This window comes from Poeciliopsis prolifica, unplaced genomic scaffold, assembly GCF_027474105.1.
Source record: "Poeciliopsis prolifica strain line A6 unplaced genomic scaffold, Auburn_PproV2 SCAFFOLD006, whole genome shotgun sequence".
Classification (NCBI taxonomy): domain Eukaryota; kingdom Metazoa; phylum Chordata; class Actinopteri; order Cyprinodontiformes; family Poeciliidae; genus Poeciliopsis; species Poeciliopsis prolifica.
The window spans coordinates 14,522,826-14,539,306 of record NW_026562381.1 but is presented as its reverse complement, the minus strand read 5'-3'; the positions used below and the strand labels follow the sequence as shown (position 1 = coordinate 14,539,306).

The 16,481-nt window shown below is 36.4% G+C and overlaps 1 protein-coding gene across 1 annotated transcript; it reads right to left on the bottom strand.

Moving 5' to 3' along the window:
* Window positions 1-10,358: 10,358 nt before the first annotated feature.
* On the bottom strand, window positions 10,359-15,356 carry LOC129360460 (homeodomain-only protein-like). The gene is made up of 2 exons (XM_055030701.1): window positions 15,015-15,356; window positions 10,359-11,029 (listed from the first exon to the last, which is right to left on the bottom strand). The coding sequence occupies exons 1-2, from the start codon at window positions 15,159-15,161 to the stop codon at window positions 10,952-10,954; spliced, it is 225 nt and encodes a 74-aa protein (XP_054886676.1). The 5' UTR covers window positions 15,162-15,356; the 3' UTR covers window positions 10,359-10,951.
* Window positions 15,357-16,481: the final 1,125 nt, after the last annotated feature.

Below are 16,481 nucleotides of genomic sequence, written 5' to 3'. Positions count from 1 at the left end.
GGAGTTTTTCACAAAGTGGATGTAAGAGGCTGCAAAGTGATGTTCAGGACCGACGCCAGGTTGGAGGTAAACTCCCCGGAGAGCTGTCAGGCTAAACCAGACAGTGATAAGTGAGGATTGTAGGTAGAGTTTGTTGTTTCTCTGCCTCAGTGATATTCAGCATAATTTAATCAGAGGCCCACACAGGAAGGACCCCTGATAATGATAATTATACTGGAGCAGAAGATAATAGGAGAGTTCAGCTGGTTTGGCGTGGAGATGAAAACATTTAGAGGGTTTTTTTTCTGCTGAGACTTATTTATAAAGCTCTGTTTGCTAAAAGTCGGAGATGCATCCACATATTAACAAAATATTTACTGAAAACAAGCTCATGTTTCTTGCTGAAAGTTTATTTGTAAGTTATTTTTCTCTTATTTTAAGTGTACTAAGATATTTACACTGCAAACTACAAATAAATTACTTGGTATAATTTATGTCTTTGAGGAGTTGTAGCTGTTCTATATAGATTTTGCATTAAAACATACATAACAATTGTTTTGTAAAGGCTTTATGATTAAAATAAGTTCTTATTTGAGTTAATGAGAATTTTCACATCATGTGCCATGATGTAGTTCTTGCTGTTTATGAAAATGTCAATATTTCCTGCCTTCAGGTGGTTTTCCACTCATGCATCCAACATTAAACCAGGAGTTACATTCCACCATTGTTCTGTCTGCCTCCACCTTCTTCCTTCTCGTTCTTTTGTCTGAGATGTACAACATATAATGGCTTCCATTTTCCTACAGGAAACATGAGGAGGAAGAGGCGAGCGTCTTCAGGAAGACCAGGCATCCTTCCTCCAAGACGTCTCAGTACGAAAACACTCTGCGATTGTCAGCGCCCAGAACGAGGAGCCGCGGCCCTCAGGAGCCGGGGTAAAAACTCAAACACAAACATGGAGGAATGTTTTTACGATTCAAGGTCATGTGAATGTCACTGATCTGGTTTACATGATGTGATTTGAGGAGCTTTAAAGTAACGGAGAGAGTAAATTAAATAATTGTTTTGTTTTTTTTAATCTTTATTAAAATATAACATATGAACTTTAAAAACCACCAAACTTTGACATAAAAGATTTTTTTACAGAATTAACGTGTTAGAGGATTAGTAGAAATGTTGTTGATGTTTTGAGAGACTCCAAGGAAGGAAATATTCTCTTACAAAAAGAGAATATATTTACCAATGACTTACTGGAAATGTAATGAAATATATTCTGATATATTATTTTCTCTATAATTTTTTTTACATACAAAATATGTATTAAAATTTATGTATCTATATAATCAAGTGATATATTAAAATATAGACAAAAATGAACTGCTGCTTTCCATACTTTGTAATATATCGTATAATAAATCCCAAAATATATGTACCTTTATTTTTAGAAATATCCACTATCATGTATAACAAATTATATGGGAAAATGTATTGGTAATGATTAAGAATTTGAAGTTTATCAAATAAACTTGATAAATATGATTAATATATGCAAAGATGTAGTATTATTCAATGTATGGCAAACGTACTTCACTTGAAAATTATTTTGAAATGTATATGTTTATATTTTCCAAAAAATCTATCTAGCACTTTTTTACAACAGATATTGATGAAACTGTTCCTTTTCCATGCCGTTTCTTTCATTCAGTCAAGTTTGTTGTATTTTAGTCCTGTGTTTCGCCTGTGTTTGTTCTTCGTTATCTTTCTTCTTTTATTAATAATAATGTATTTTAATTGGGCTTTGCGATTTGTAGTTGTTGGTGTGTTGCTGCCAGTCTTACCCAGGTCTCTCTTGAATATGACATTTTTAATCTCAGTGAGACATTCCTGGTTAAATAAATGTTACATAGATAATCTTAACAGTACATTTAAGCAAAGAGCCAGTTCAAAGTATTTTACATCATAAAAACACAAAACTAAAAACGATCAAAAACATAATACAGTCTCCAATTGAGAGTCCAATTTTATTGACAAAATTTACAATAAAATTGCAAAAGAATATGAACCCTGATTGCTTATAAAAGAAGTTTGAATTAGGTCGTATTGAAGGCATTTTGACTGGAGCTGTAGAAAAAAAAACTAATCTATAGGTGAAAGGTCAAATTTGCATTTTCTGTTGACTAATGAGCAACGCAGAAGGACATATTTACGATGTTTTCTGTTTTAACTTTATATATCATGTTCCCATCAGAGCTCATGTGCATCCAAAGCGTGGCGGCCACAATCCAAACCAAAGTCTTGATTTTAATCGCTGTCAAAGCAGCAGATCATATTGTTTAAACATGAAAAGTCGAAGAAAAGGCTCGGGTCCGACACCAGCATTCGGACATCTGTTATTTCAGTGTCAGGCTGTGGGAGATGAGACAATGGAGCTTATTGTACACAGTTCAGACCCCCGGGATGTTTGTGGAACAACCACGGAAATCTTTTTATAAATCACAAACTCTGTGTTGCTGGATTTGGAGACTGCGTTCATATTTTCAGTTGCAAAAATTCCAGAGGCTCAAATTTAAATGTGATGGGAATGAAAACCCTTAGTTATAATTTAGTCATCCCCAGTGGAGAGATAAATAAAGCAAAAAAAAATATAACTCTGTGGAGAACAGAAATATATGCTACAGCCTTAAAGGGAAATATGACTGGAGAAAAGCATATAAAGTTTAAATTGTTATAAATAAACTGGATATCATAAACTGCCAGGAGAAAAGTCACCGACACTGCAGAGAAGTGTGTCATACACATATTTATGAGAATGAAAAGAAAAATCCATTTGAGAAATTACTCAAGTAAAAGAGTATTTGACACAAAAAAAATTCTAAGTTCTGAGTCATGTCAGATTTAATGTTTTCAAATGATGTAATCAGACAGACAAAAGCATAAAGTTAGGTTTTAAGTATCTAAATGTCCATAATGAAAGTAATTATGCAAACAGATGACAGAATTACAAAATACAATTCAAGAAGAAGAAACCCTTTTTAAATGTAGCTTTTGTTACTCCAGGTAAACAGGCCCTGTACTTTCAAATTAAAAGTTCACAGAGACAGACCGCTGCTAAAAAGTAACATTACAAATTAAAAGAAAATCACTACGGTAAGAACTAGTTAAGTGCTGCCTGATTGAACGTAATTTCAAATTATGGTATTTTAATTTGGAACTGCTCAAATTGGTCAAAGAGGAAGATTACAAACAGCTTACACTTCAAAAACAGAAAATCTCACCAACTAATTTTGGTTGAGTTTCTAGTGAACATATCTCAGTACATTTCAAACAACATAAGTAACTTTTCAGTAAGAACAGGAATTGAATAATTCCGTAATATTGATGAAAAAGTACTAGTTCCATTGCCAGACTATTTAACTTATAACAAGTATTAAATCTGCCAGCAGAACTAATAATTTGTAATTAATATTATGAAAGTTGTGACTTGAAACAATCTCCCATTTCTTTCTGAAAAGTTACTTATAAATTAGTCTTATTTTATTTCAAGTGTACTGCAATATTTACACTAAAACTAAACCAAAATTACTTGGTAAGATTTTGTGTTTTTGCAGTGTAGATGATCCCCGGGTAAAAGTGTCCCTTCATTGTCCCACAGGTCCCTTCACACACCTCTGTGTGAGAACAACTGTCCCATTTGGCACGTTGATCCCCGAGTGAGAAACGTCATCATCACGGCTCGATTGCTGCAGCTCTCACAACCCAAACAGACCCATCCTGACTACCGCAGCAACAGGGAGGCACGATGCTGGAAATCCTCACATTCAGTTTGGAGAAATTTTAATGGAACAATTGCTAAGCTAAGGCTGCTTAGCTTTGTTCTATCATTTGGATCTGTTACATAAAGAAAAACAGAACTTTCTCAATTTTTGTCCGACAGAGCGCTGCTTCCATCGTCTCCTTAGCGTCCAGAACAGCTCGGATATCTCAGCGACTCGCCCAGTTGTCGCTGCCCAAACTGAAGCAGAGCAACATCTGCTATCAGCTGGGGCGCTTCGAGGAACCAATCTGGATTGTAAGAGTCAAAATCTCTGTAAAGTGTCATCTCATTCAGCTTTTTAAATATTAAGTGGCTGCTTCGAGCCTCCAAGCATACCAACATACAGCTATGGGGGACCCAAAATGAAAATCTTCTAAGGGCCCCAAAAAGGTTTGGGCCGGCCCTGCTCTAAACAACAAACTTCCAACAAACTCAAAGCTATTTGCTAACTATAACTGAAGTTTAATCTCAACTTAATCAGTTGACTGATTTCAGGTAAATTATTTCTATTAATCATTAGCTAGAAGTATATTTTTTATGTTCTTTTTTTTTTGTCTGTTTTGACTCATGCTAAATTTTAAACAGGTCTCAAGAGCAGCAAAAAAGGCTTCAGCAAGTGTTCGAGTTGAGACTCTGGCAGAACCAAAGCAGCTTCACAAAGACTACATTCCTCCACAAGAGCCAGAGTGCAGCCTGAGAGATGCAAAGACCAATAAGTTTCTATGGAAATACTAAGAAAATTCTCTGTTTCTTAAAATTGTTCCCAAATTGTTTGTTTCTTCAGAGTTTTGCCTTTATTTCTTGTTATATATCACTGTGAAAGTGTTTACCTGATGACAGCCATCTTCTGTTCTCGCTTTTTTATCACACTTCAGCGTTTCCCAAAATCAAACAAATGGTAGTATTGGATAAAGTTAAATACAAGAGGATACAAAAATGTGAAAAAGTAATGCGCCTTTTTAAAATTCCTACATTAACTGTGATTAAAGGGGACTTATGCAAAATTCACATTTTTTATGTTTTATGCATAGATTTGGATCTTTGCTGCATCTAAAAACAACCCAAGCACTTAAAAAAAAAATAAAACACCCACCAATTTTCTGGCAGTAAGTTGATATTTTTTGATGACTAGAAACTGAGCCACTTCAAAAACCTCCCAACCCACGCTGAGTTCTACCACATTTGTTCAGTTGGTTTTCAAAATTCAAATTCAAAACCACTTCATTAATCCCAAAGGGAAATTGAGTACGACTGTGTGAGGTGTACAAAGGCTGCTGAAGAAAACAAGCATTTTATTGTTACCATTCAGAAACCATAGTTTGTACAGTTAAACTGTAGCACAGTTTTAGAGTTTTGCAAAGATCCCCGCACAATAAATCTCATGCATCCATTTCTGGGAATGAAACATTGAATTGCTGTAATTTCATTATTGAAAAATATTGCCTCATCTAATTTCTGAGATTCTTGCAGAGAAATCAAACCCCTCATAAATAAAACGCGTCTCTCACTGCAGGCTGTCAGCAGAGATCCGCCTGGTTTTCCCTCTGCTGCTGAGTTTTTATTAAAACCATGTGTTTCGGACTTTGCACAATGCCGCTGCGGTTCTCTCCATGTGAATTAGTTTAGATCGAATGCGCAACAGTTTGTGTTGCTTTACATTATGTTTTTTGTTTGCTCTTTTTTTAGCTGTAAAAATGAGGCTGCACAATTTGAAAAAAGAAACCAGTCTGATTTCATCTATAATTGCTAAATGGAATTATTCTCAGAAGAAACTAGATCTATATTTGTTAATCTATTAAACTCAAATGACTGAAATTAGTTGCAATTTACACCATATCTAGTTTATAAGAGAGTTGTTTATGAATTAACTGTGTTTTTATCCTTCTTTATAATTCAACAAACCTTGTATGTTACAATTACAACAACAAACCCAGAACATTTTCACTATCCAGGCCAAACAAAATGAAATCAATACTACCAGGTTGTTGTAGCTGCAGTCACCACCAAGCTGGAAACTTGACTGAGGCTCTTAATTTCTAGAGTTGTTTAGATTTTTTTTTCTTAAAGCTGTGTGTGTGGGCTGCTGGAGATATTTTCTGGTCATTTCTGAATTACATTTTTAAATGTCTAAAATTAATTTTTATTGAAAACTGTTTTAGCAATCTTTCTTTCATTGCCATCTTGAGTAAGCCAGATGGTATCTAGATTTAAATTGAATAATACAATTATTAAATTTGCATACGCAAATATTTGCAATTTGTTGGAAGAAATAAGAAAACACTTTTTTGCTGTGCACAAATGACACAATGATTAGAAGATCGAACAAGCAGTTTTGATCTTTCTAATTGTGAAAAATGAGGAAAACTCTGATACAGAATCACATAGATGTGCACCAGAAAGCAGAGCTTTTGAGAAAATAAGTCCCTACATTTGAGGGCATATCAGCTCCGTTAGGGTGGAGAAACAGGAACTTTCTCCCAACAAAAGGGCCTTCAGTAAATTTTCCCAGAGCGCTGAGAAACTGGCAGCAGCAGCTCCACATGATGCTGCTGCTGCTGTGAGTGTGGACTAATAAATCTGCTGGGTTTCACCTTCTAAACTCGAGTGAGGTTTTTCAATCAGCCACTGTTTGTGCTGTAAAATAAGGAAGAGTAATCATGGGATGGATGTTATGGGGAGATTTCTGAACACAGTAGATGGGAGATTGCTGCTGATGAAATAAAGTAGGAAAAGTGACAACTGAGTTGTTAGCAGCTAATTCATAACATTTTACATACACTGAATGAAAAGACACAATATCGTATTTCTTTCTCACTGTCTGATGTTGAAAACTTTTCTTGTTGCAGCTTAGCTAAAGTTGCTAACTTTATTTCTACTCACTAAATGTGAGAGGATTTTTTCACTTGGGTGAAACCTTTTGGGTTTCCTTACACAAACTTCTCACTGTGGTTTGCTGAAGTTCTGGTCCACTCCTCCTGACAGAACTGCTGGAACCGAGTCCATTTTCTCAGCAGATTTCAGATCTTCCCATAGTTTCTCCACAGGACTGAGATTTTTGATGTCCAAACAGAAACAAAGTTATTATAGTTAACAAGAGCAATCAAGACAATAAAAACTGAAAATGGGAAAACATTTTTATTAACTGAAATAAGTAAAAATAGTGAGTAGTGGGGAAAAACTAGAACTAACTAGAACAATAGCATGCATTTATAAAACTAACTAAAGCATACTGACAGAAGAACTTGGTCTGATTTAATGTCAGTTTTCTGCCTTTTTTTCAGTGCATGTAAATATCTGGTTTAGTCATTAGCATAAACATACAAACCAATCATACAGTTTGTGTTTGTTGAGTTTCTGGTTATTATAATCAAACTCTGCTCAGCTAAAACAGAACAGTAGCTTTGTTGAGATCTGAAACCCAACCAGCTGCAGAAAATAACTCGATGAGAAATCAGGAAATTCACAGATTAAATTTAGTCTGTGTGGGTATAAAGCGGTCTCTTCTGTGAAGTCAGGCGGAAAGAGGGTGACGCAGGCTGAATTCAGTAGATTCCTTGCTACTCTGCAGAAATCTCTTAGCAGCAGACAAAAACAATCCATTCCTATTCTGTTCACACTCATCACATCTTAATCAACTTGCATGGATATTTTAACATGTTGGACCAAATCTGTCTCAGCTTTATGACCTCTGGTGTTTACACATTTAAAAAGGGGTTGTCAAAACACAATGACTGCTCTAAACATTCCCACTTTAAACAACCAATCACATCTAAGTCTTTTACTTTTGGGTAAATTTGTCTTTGAGAGTAAATCTGGAAGTTAGTTTCATGTTGCGCCTTGTTTGCTAACTGCATTATAATATTCATAGGGACATTTGCCTGCTAAATCAATATTCTATTTACAGCAACTTTCTTGAACATTTCAAGTTTGTCACATTACAACTACAAATTTTGTGTATTTTTTCACCATTTCAATGACTCATGCTCAGCCAGGTTGAACCGTGAGCATCTATGAACATTAATATTCAAGTTCTGCCACAGATTTTCTATTGGATTTAGGTCTGAATGGATCTTTCCAATACATGAATACACTTTATCCTGCCAGATGTTAATGTGTCTGAAGAAAAGTTGAAAGGAGGGGTAGGGAAAGTTTAGAGAAGTGCGATGATGAATGTTTTGGAAACAGTGGCGCTACAAAAACAGAGCATGATCAGTAATAGACATGAGAACACCAGAGGAACGGCGAGTGTTGAATCATTTAAAAAATACTTAAGAGAGGCTGAAACGGATTGGAAATATGTTGTAAAGGAGAAAATAGAAAAGGAGGCGACTCCTTTAAACACAAGGTGAAATTAATGCATTCAATTCCACAACAGCAAAATATGTGGCTCCTTGTGAAAAATGCAGCTGCAGTTTTTATCAGCAGGCCATAGTGTGTGTTCACTGATTTGATTACATGCAGTACACCAAACCTGCAGCATGCTACTGACATACTGTATCAGGCTCTTCTTTATTTCTTTTTTAACTTAAGTGTTAAGGTGAAGCCTAACATATTTACCTTCACAGGTGGAGTATTACAGCTTTCTCTGTAATGCTCTACTATATATATATATACATAACTCTACAATAAATTTCATTGGGTTTTTTTCAAATGAAACTGTAAAAAGAGAAAAAAGCAACTAAAACAGAAAGAAAGGGAAGTGAAGCAAAAAAACACCAAAAACAAATAGGTTACATCCACAGCCATGTTTTGTCCTCTTTATTGAAACTCTGGTTAATTTGCCTGAAAAGTCCAGTTTATTTGGGCAGTTATTGGAAACCAAATGCATATGTGCACAACAAGCGGTCCTGAGATCGCTCCAAAAGCAGGAAGAGAACTACGACGCAGGGCATTCTGGGTAAGTACAACCAAAACAAACATGAGAGTCTGGCACTAGCGGGAGAAATGTGTTGTGATGTTTTACCAAAGACAAAAGAGAAATTCAACAACCGCTAAAATCTCCATTTTTGTTTACATTCTGCAAAGTAGGAAAGTTTTCACGTCATTTCCATCAGGAGTTTTTGGTTGCAGCGCCCCCACAGGAGAGGGGGAAAACAAGTGTTTCAGATAAGAATAGAAGAGGGAGAAAAAGGATGGAGAAAATACAATAAAATAACTGGAACTTTGCTTCTTCAACTGTAGAGAGAAAAAAATAGAGAAACCACAATGACATATAACATATAGCATCAACTAAGTCACTGAAAAGCACAACATATTAACAAATACAAGATGAATTTAGCGGCAACCGCAGAAGAAAAATATTCCATTTAACCCTGAAAGCATTTAGTGATGTTAAGCAACAAACTGAGAGATTAAATCTATGATTTATGAGAGAGCAGAGTGGGGGGGTCTTAAGATAAATAATGTGTGTTTTCAGCTGGGAATATAAAATGTGCTTGTTCTTCAGTGGGTGTGACTTTTTTTTTTTACACTTGGTTGAAGAGAAAAAATCCCCTGGGCTCAGTAAATATCACACTGTGTGTTCTGCATGAGCAAAGAGGGCCTGCAGTCAAAATGAGGAGTAAAAGCCTGAATAATATGAGAGCGGATGAACACTAATAAGCTCATAACACCTTTGAAAAAGTTGCTCTGTGAACAGATCTGTTACATGTTGGTCATTTGTTTTATTCAAGCTCAGCAGTTTCCCACGATCAGCGAGTGTGTGTTTGTTTTTCTGTTTTACTCCAGGCTTGTTCGCTGGAAAGATCATTCTCTCTTACATCACCTCCTGGCTGTTGACAGAACAGTCGAGGCTTTATAGTGGATTGTCTGCGTTTGAAACCTCAAATTTTCTCTTTAAAGGGGACCTCTTACGCAAAATTTAAAATTTCACACACTTTTGTACTTACATTTGAGTTTCTACTGCTACTAAAAGCAGCTAAAAAACTTTAAAAACACCCAGTGTTTTTGCCAATGAGTTAATGTTTTTCTTTTTGGTATATGGGAAATTAATTGTTTCAAAATTCTTTGAAATATAATGTCACAAATCAGCAGGGACTGCCAGTCACCTAGCAACCCCAGCAAAGCCCAGCCCGTTACCTAGCAACCCACACTGAGCTCCAGAACATTTGGTCAGCTGGTTTGACCTTTGTATTCACTGTACAATGGCTGCTGGAAAACTGTGTTTTGGCTGCATTCTTGTTGATTGTGCAGGAAGCTCTATTCTGCTTTTCAAAGCTGTTATTGTATAATTGATCATCTGATTGTGGTTATTTTCAGGTGTGATTGTAAATCTTGCGTTGGGGTGATGTGACTAGCAGCAGCTTATTTGGACTTAAAGTGATATAATGTATTTTATTGTATTTTGATTTTCAGGTATAGAAATGTTCAACCAAGGACTGGGGTTGTGAGTTAGCTGCAGCTACATGATCTTGGTGCAAAGCATCAGTTACAGACTTGTTCTGTCCTGTTTGTGTGCATTGTCCCGGTTAAATACATGAGTAAATAAAATTAAATAAAAGCAGCTCGAAATAGGCAGAATGATTAAAAAAATAGAACGAACATTTCCATGTCCTTTTTCACAGTATTCAGACTTTTCCATACTTTATTTCTAAAGTACTTAAAATACAATATAGCAGCTGACCAAAGTGCTGTACAAAAGTAAAAACAAAAAGCAGCAATAAAAAAGGAATCAAAACATAGCAAATATGAAGAAGTAGTGCAACATTAAGACAGAGATGCTTGCTTTAGGGAATAAAGGGAACAAATTACATCACCTGCACTGGTTAAACCCATTCTTTCCTTCACCGTCTCCAGGGGAACATACCAGATTAAATCACATATGTTTCATATCTATTGTAAAGCAGTGATTCTCTTTCATCTTTTTACTGCAGAGACCAACTAAAAACACAAGCAGGCACTTCATCCTCCCTCTATTGTAGAATCCTGCTGCATCCTGTCAAATGTAAAAGCAAATTCCTTCCACTTACAATAACATCAGGTTTATTTATGTAAACAAGGCAGTTACAATGGCACACCGACAACTTCATATTCTGCAAAGACATAGATACAAAAAGGAGGGATGGACAAATGGTGAGGCGAAGATACAAGGTTGGTCAGCCCGTTGAGGAGGAAGGTCAGCTAAGAAGAGTTTGTGCATCAGAAGGAGATCAGAAAATCTCAGTCCAACACTGATCCAATTGTTGGTGGTAGACCCTGCTCTTTCCTCCACTTTGCCATGCGCAGCCTGTACCATTTCTGTGGGAGAAAAACAGAGTGAGGAAGTTGTTAAAGCAGGTTGCAGATTTTTTCCAAGGGTGCTAAGGCTGCAGAGCCTGAACAACCAGAACAATGACGTAACTTTTCACGCTGAAATCTATAGCAATGACATGACAGTTATGATAGTTACACAGTTGGACTTGGTGTGCTGCCAACTAATAAATTTAGTTTTTTTCTAAAGTGACATTCATCCACAGGCTTCGTGATGCTTATCAATGCAAACAATAAAAATCAGACCTGAGAACAAGGTGAATGCGATTCCCAAACTGGAAACCTAATCAGTTTGTTTCTGATTCAGCCCTTAAAGAAAGTCACATGAACTAAGCAAACACTATACAGGAAACTTAAAGATGCAAAATATTTGTTTTTATTTTGAACACGGTTGGCCTTGATTGAAAATAAAACAAAAGGTTTTGATTGCCAGTTTGTGTTTAGTATTTATTGTTATATCATAACTACAACAAACTGAGTACATTAACATGAGAAATAGCCTGATAACATTGTAGTCGTTGCATTTTTACACTCATTTTAAAATATTGTTTGTTGAAAATTGCCATTCAGCTAATGCTAAAAATAGCATCGTATTAGTATGCTAATGTTAGCATAGTTTTGTTTGACAGGAAGCAGTTTGATTTTTTGATGATAGTTCATCAGCATAGCATTAATATTCACAAATGTACTCAAATTTAAAAATCACTTGCACTGGTGCTCCATTTGTTGAATTTAAAATGGGTTGTAGACTGTGAGCTGCGATCAGCTCACAATCTGCTCAGTTGTTGCAGTTGTTGCACTCTGACCACTCAGCCAGTAAGTGCCCCATTAAACTCTGACCAGAGGATGACTGTGCAGAGCCTCAACATGCGCCCTTGACCTACTGCATTGCTGTTCTGCAGTTCATGTTGTGAAGGGATTCAAAGCACCGCTGACGTAATCTTGATAACGCCGAGGGGAAAGAAGGGATACAGCTCTCTGACAGAAGACTGGTTGTTGAGCTGTGCGTCTCAAAGGCGGGACATTTTCCACGTTTTGTACTGAAAACACACAAAGTTCTCTTCTGAAAGTCACTTGGGAATAACACTAACTCAAGCCCCCAAAGCAATTCACAAATAGTCTCCAACTGTGCAACCCTCCTCTTTAAAGTGCAAATTGCTGCCTTTGCACTTTACTTTACTTTTTATAAACTCCAGCAGCAAACTTCAGCCTTCAAGTAGTTCTTTTGCATTTTTTTAAATCTTATTTAATTTTTTTTCTACATGATTTGCACTGAATTACATAAGTCAACTCTAATGATGCAGCAAACAAGAAGATTTGTGCCGGAGTTTAAACATGCACCACAGAGGCCAGAACACGTAAATATAATTAATGTGAAATGGGAGTGGTGGCTGGGTTGGGTTCCTTCAGCTAAACCTTCCCCAAATGCTTGCTTTGTTAACAAACACAAAACCCTGTACAGGAGGGGCGGTGGGAGGAAAAGAGGAGTTAAGTCAGGTCTTTTGATGAGGGGCCAGACCTTTACATCATCCTGCCTGGACCGGGCTTCCCCGTCAGCTCAGCCTCCCACCTTTGTGTACAGTGAATGGAAACACAGAAAGGGTTGGATTACAAGCCTCCATGGCCACATAATTAAATGTTTCTGATGTAATAGGCTGAAGATTAGGCCCTGTAGTATTAGTGGTTTTAAGCTTTCCATGTTATTTTTTTGTGTGTGTTTTTGTTTTCAAAGTTTTTCCTTACCTACATTTATCTTTTTTTAAAATGATCACAACTAATCGATGCTGGACTTTTAATTTATGCAACACTGATACCGTATTGTAATTGGATAATGGACATATCCTTCCTTACCTAAATTTATTGATTCATTAGAGAAAATAGAAAACTGCAACAAAACAAACCTTTATATTTTCTTTTTAGTGTTTTCCTAAATATGTCACAGAGCTGTATTTTTTTTTCTTAAATTACCTATTTTTATGACTTTAGAAAAAGTTTAACTTCATCACATAAATACTTCACAACAGCAAAAGACTAAATTAAGATTAGTTAGAGCTGGGAAAACATTTTTTACTCTTTCAACCAATCTAGTAGGTTTCCTGCCTCAGCAACACATAACTGTTTAAATCAGTGTTTTTTCAACTCATTTATTCAAATTAAGTCACTGCAGCTGACTTCCTTCAAGGCATGAGGAAGTGCATTATTTATGGAGGTCTGAGGGATCTCCCTCTGTGGGTCACAGTTTACATTAACGATTATATTTATGGTTTCATTTGTTTTGATTTTTACTTTAATTATTGCTGTTGGATGTTTTTTATTTTGGATATTGCCACCTTCCTAAAAGGACAACCTACATAATTTTTTGGCACAAAAAATATGTTTTCTTTGGGGGAAAAAGAGAGATGGTGATTCTATTTCTGTTGAAGCTCTGCTTGGTTGTTAGGTGACGGGCTGAGCTCCACTGGGGTTGTCCGTTGATTGTGACTTAAAAATAGGGAGGTTTTTAAAACAGGACCAAAAAACATTCACTTATTATAAAAAGAACAGCTGGGTGGGTTTTTTTTTTTTAGGCTTTTTTGGGCTGTTTTTACAAATTGTTGACATTCAAACAATTTGAATTCAAACAAAACAAAAGCGAAAAATGTGAATTTAAACTTAAGCTGTTGGCTGATATTTGATCTTGGGGGCACACTGTGACCAAACCAGATGTGGAAAAACAAGCTGTAGCTCCTCCATTGTAAAGTTTTTTTCCAGAACTTTGAATGAACAAAAAAATAAGAACATCCTGAAATATGCTTGTTTGTCTTTCTCCTTATGCAAACCGCACCATAACTAAAGCTGGTGCAACTGGTTTGATGGGTTATCGTACAAAGACGTGATGCCTGACGTATGCAAGTGATTGTTTGGTGAAACACTCGTTTAGTTGCCATGTCAGAGTCGTGCCTCTTCAACCACAGGCAGAAATTTGCCTGAAACACACCTGAACCTGGGTCAGCTCAATCAGACGGATCACCACAGGAGAAGGCGAATTGCCAACACTTATTCTGTGATTCATCTGAGGTTTTCTTCACTTTGTGCTCTAACTGAGGAAACTTCACATCTGGCGGCTGATAAGACGGATGCAAAGGCTTTACAGAAAGCTGAAGGAATTTCTCAGAGAGGTGGGAGGGTTCGCATGTTGGAGAAGGAGATAATGCCTAACAAACTACTTAAACAATGTTTAATTCTTTGAATAAATTGCTCTGTTTTGAAAAGTATGAATTTGACACTGCTGATTTTTTATTCTACTCCTCTATTGAACAGAAAAATCTGTGCCTGGTCATCTATTTCCGTCAGAGCATGTCAGGGTTTAAACTGCTCAAAACCCTGAAAACGTTACTATTCTTATCATGAATGGACTTTGATCTGGCTGTAGGGAGCATTAAGTAACAGCACAGTTACAGTGTGATTAATGTACGTCAGCACAGCAGTGGCCTGTGACTGAAAGTCAACATGAAATCATCCAAAACATTGTAGACACGCCCTCAGTGACAGCTAATGCTGCTTCACAAGCCCCTTGAACACGCATCCGCCCTGCAAATTAATGTGCTTTAGCAGGATATTCAACTCTGCTGTGACCAAACAAATCAACTTGGCAAGTGTTGTAGTATCATTTATACAAGAAAAACAAAAGTCAAATCTTCTCACGTGAAGCTGTTATATAAAATTATGCTTGTCTCGGAAAGCTCATAGACTTCACTTCAAAAGTTCAACAACATCACATAGTGGCATTAACTCTTTTAAACATTTCAGTTCGTATTGAATTTGAAGATACCTGAAAACTGTAATATTGACATTTAAAGTGCATTTTTATTTTTAGTGGCACCTTATGAATCAGGAGCACTTTTTTTATTCTGGTGTTATAAAATGGAGACATATACGGTTTAAACAAATAGATTATAATAAATTTGCACTGAAGCAGAAACGTAAGTCTCACCTCTACGTCCTCCTCTGACACTCCGACCTCTGCAGCGATCAGCATGAGGCTCGGTCCCTCTGGATGTCTGTTGGTTCTGAAGTTTTCCTCCAGTATTCGGAGTTGGTCATCGGACAGTACAGAGCTCTCTTTATCTTCAGAAGCCATGTTTCTACTCCCGGTTCGCGGTCTCCGGTCAGTTCTGCACCGGCTTTTAAAGGCTGCGGTCCCGGACCAGATGTGAGCGCAGCAGGACACGCAGCAGGACGCAGCAGGATGCGCAGCGCGGAGCGGAGAGCGGAGCGGCGTTTCCAGTGACAGCTCGGTGAGAAGCAGCGCGTGGATGTGGGAGTGGATGGTGAGAGTGTGAGACTTACAACAGAGGAGGCGAGTCATAAAGCCAAACCCACCAGGCAACCCGCCCACAGAGGAAGAGGAGGATGAAGAGTACACAACATTGTACTTTTTTTTCATATATTATAAAGAAAAATTAAATAAAGTTAAGCAAATATTTTTAATAGTCTTTTAAATATTTATGTAAAAAAGTCACAAAAAGCATATAGTTAAAATAAGAAATGGTTTCAACAGAAGTGCAATTTAGTAATTATTTTATAACCCTTTGTTGCAGCACAACAATAAGTTATTGTATTTATTCATCATTTAGATGACAAAGCCTCACATCTTATAATATATATTATGTTTCACTATGTAAGAGGGATGGACATTTAAAAAGTGTAAACTTCTCACTTCTTTCTCAACAAGTACAGCAGCTAAAATGACTGATTCTTATGTTGAAAAATATTTTTCAAAATTAATTTGAATTTGTACATGTACATATGTATTCTCATTTAGTTTTCTTTGGTTTTTTTCTAAATTTGTTTGACATAGGTCAAGAACAGTAATTTTTAAGAATATTTTTTAGTTCTGCTGTAAAGAAGTTAATCAAGGAAATGATTCCATTTATGATCAAGAGCAATATTGTTCCTCTTTGTCTTGCAGGTAAAGATTTATTGAACTAGCATGTGATAAACTTCTCTGGTTTCATAACTGTGAACTTGTATTAAATTTGGTCACCTTTTATTTAAAAATATCAATTTTTCAGGGTTAAAAGTTGATGAGAAGCAATAAAAAAATGACAAAAGGCATTGCAGCAACATATGCAGCAACATATGCAGCAACAGAACAACCTCAGCGAGTTTGTTAGATTTTGCATGTTTCAGTAAATGCAGCCATGAGCACACATGCAGCTTCATGTGATGCTATCTTTGGACTTTGATTAGACCTGTAATTATGGGTACTCTCACTGGAAATGCTTGACTTTAAGCAACTGTAAAGCCATGCTGTCTGATTTTCCTCTTTAGGACACTGATGTCGCTCTCTTGATTCTGATTTGAGCTGCAAACTGAGACACGCCTGAACAAATTCAGCTTTAAGACTCTTTGAAATCTTTCTCAATAGCCACATTTTAATTTGAGGGTTCAAGGTGGA

Excerpts from the sequence above, each read along its gene's own strand:
- LOC129360460 (XM_055030701.1), bottom strand. The coding sequence starts at position 15,161 with ATGGCTTCTGAAGATAAAGAGAGCTCTGTACTGTCCGATGACCAACTC. Across the intron at positions 11,030-15,014 it reads TGTCAGAGGAGGACGTAGAG|AAATGGTACAGGCTGCGCAT; the intron begins GTGAGACTTACG and ends TTTCTCCCACAG.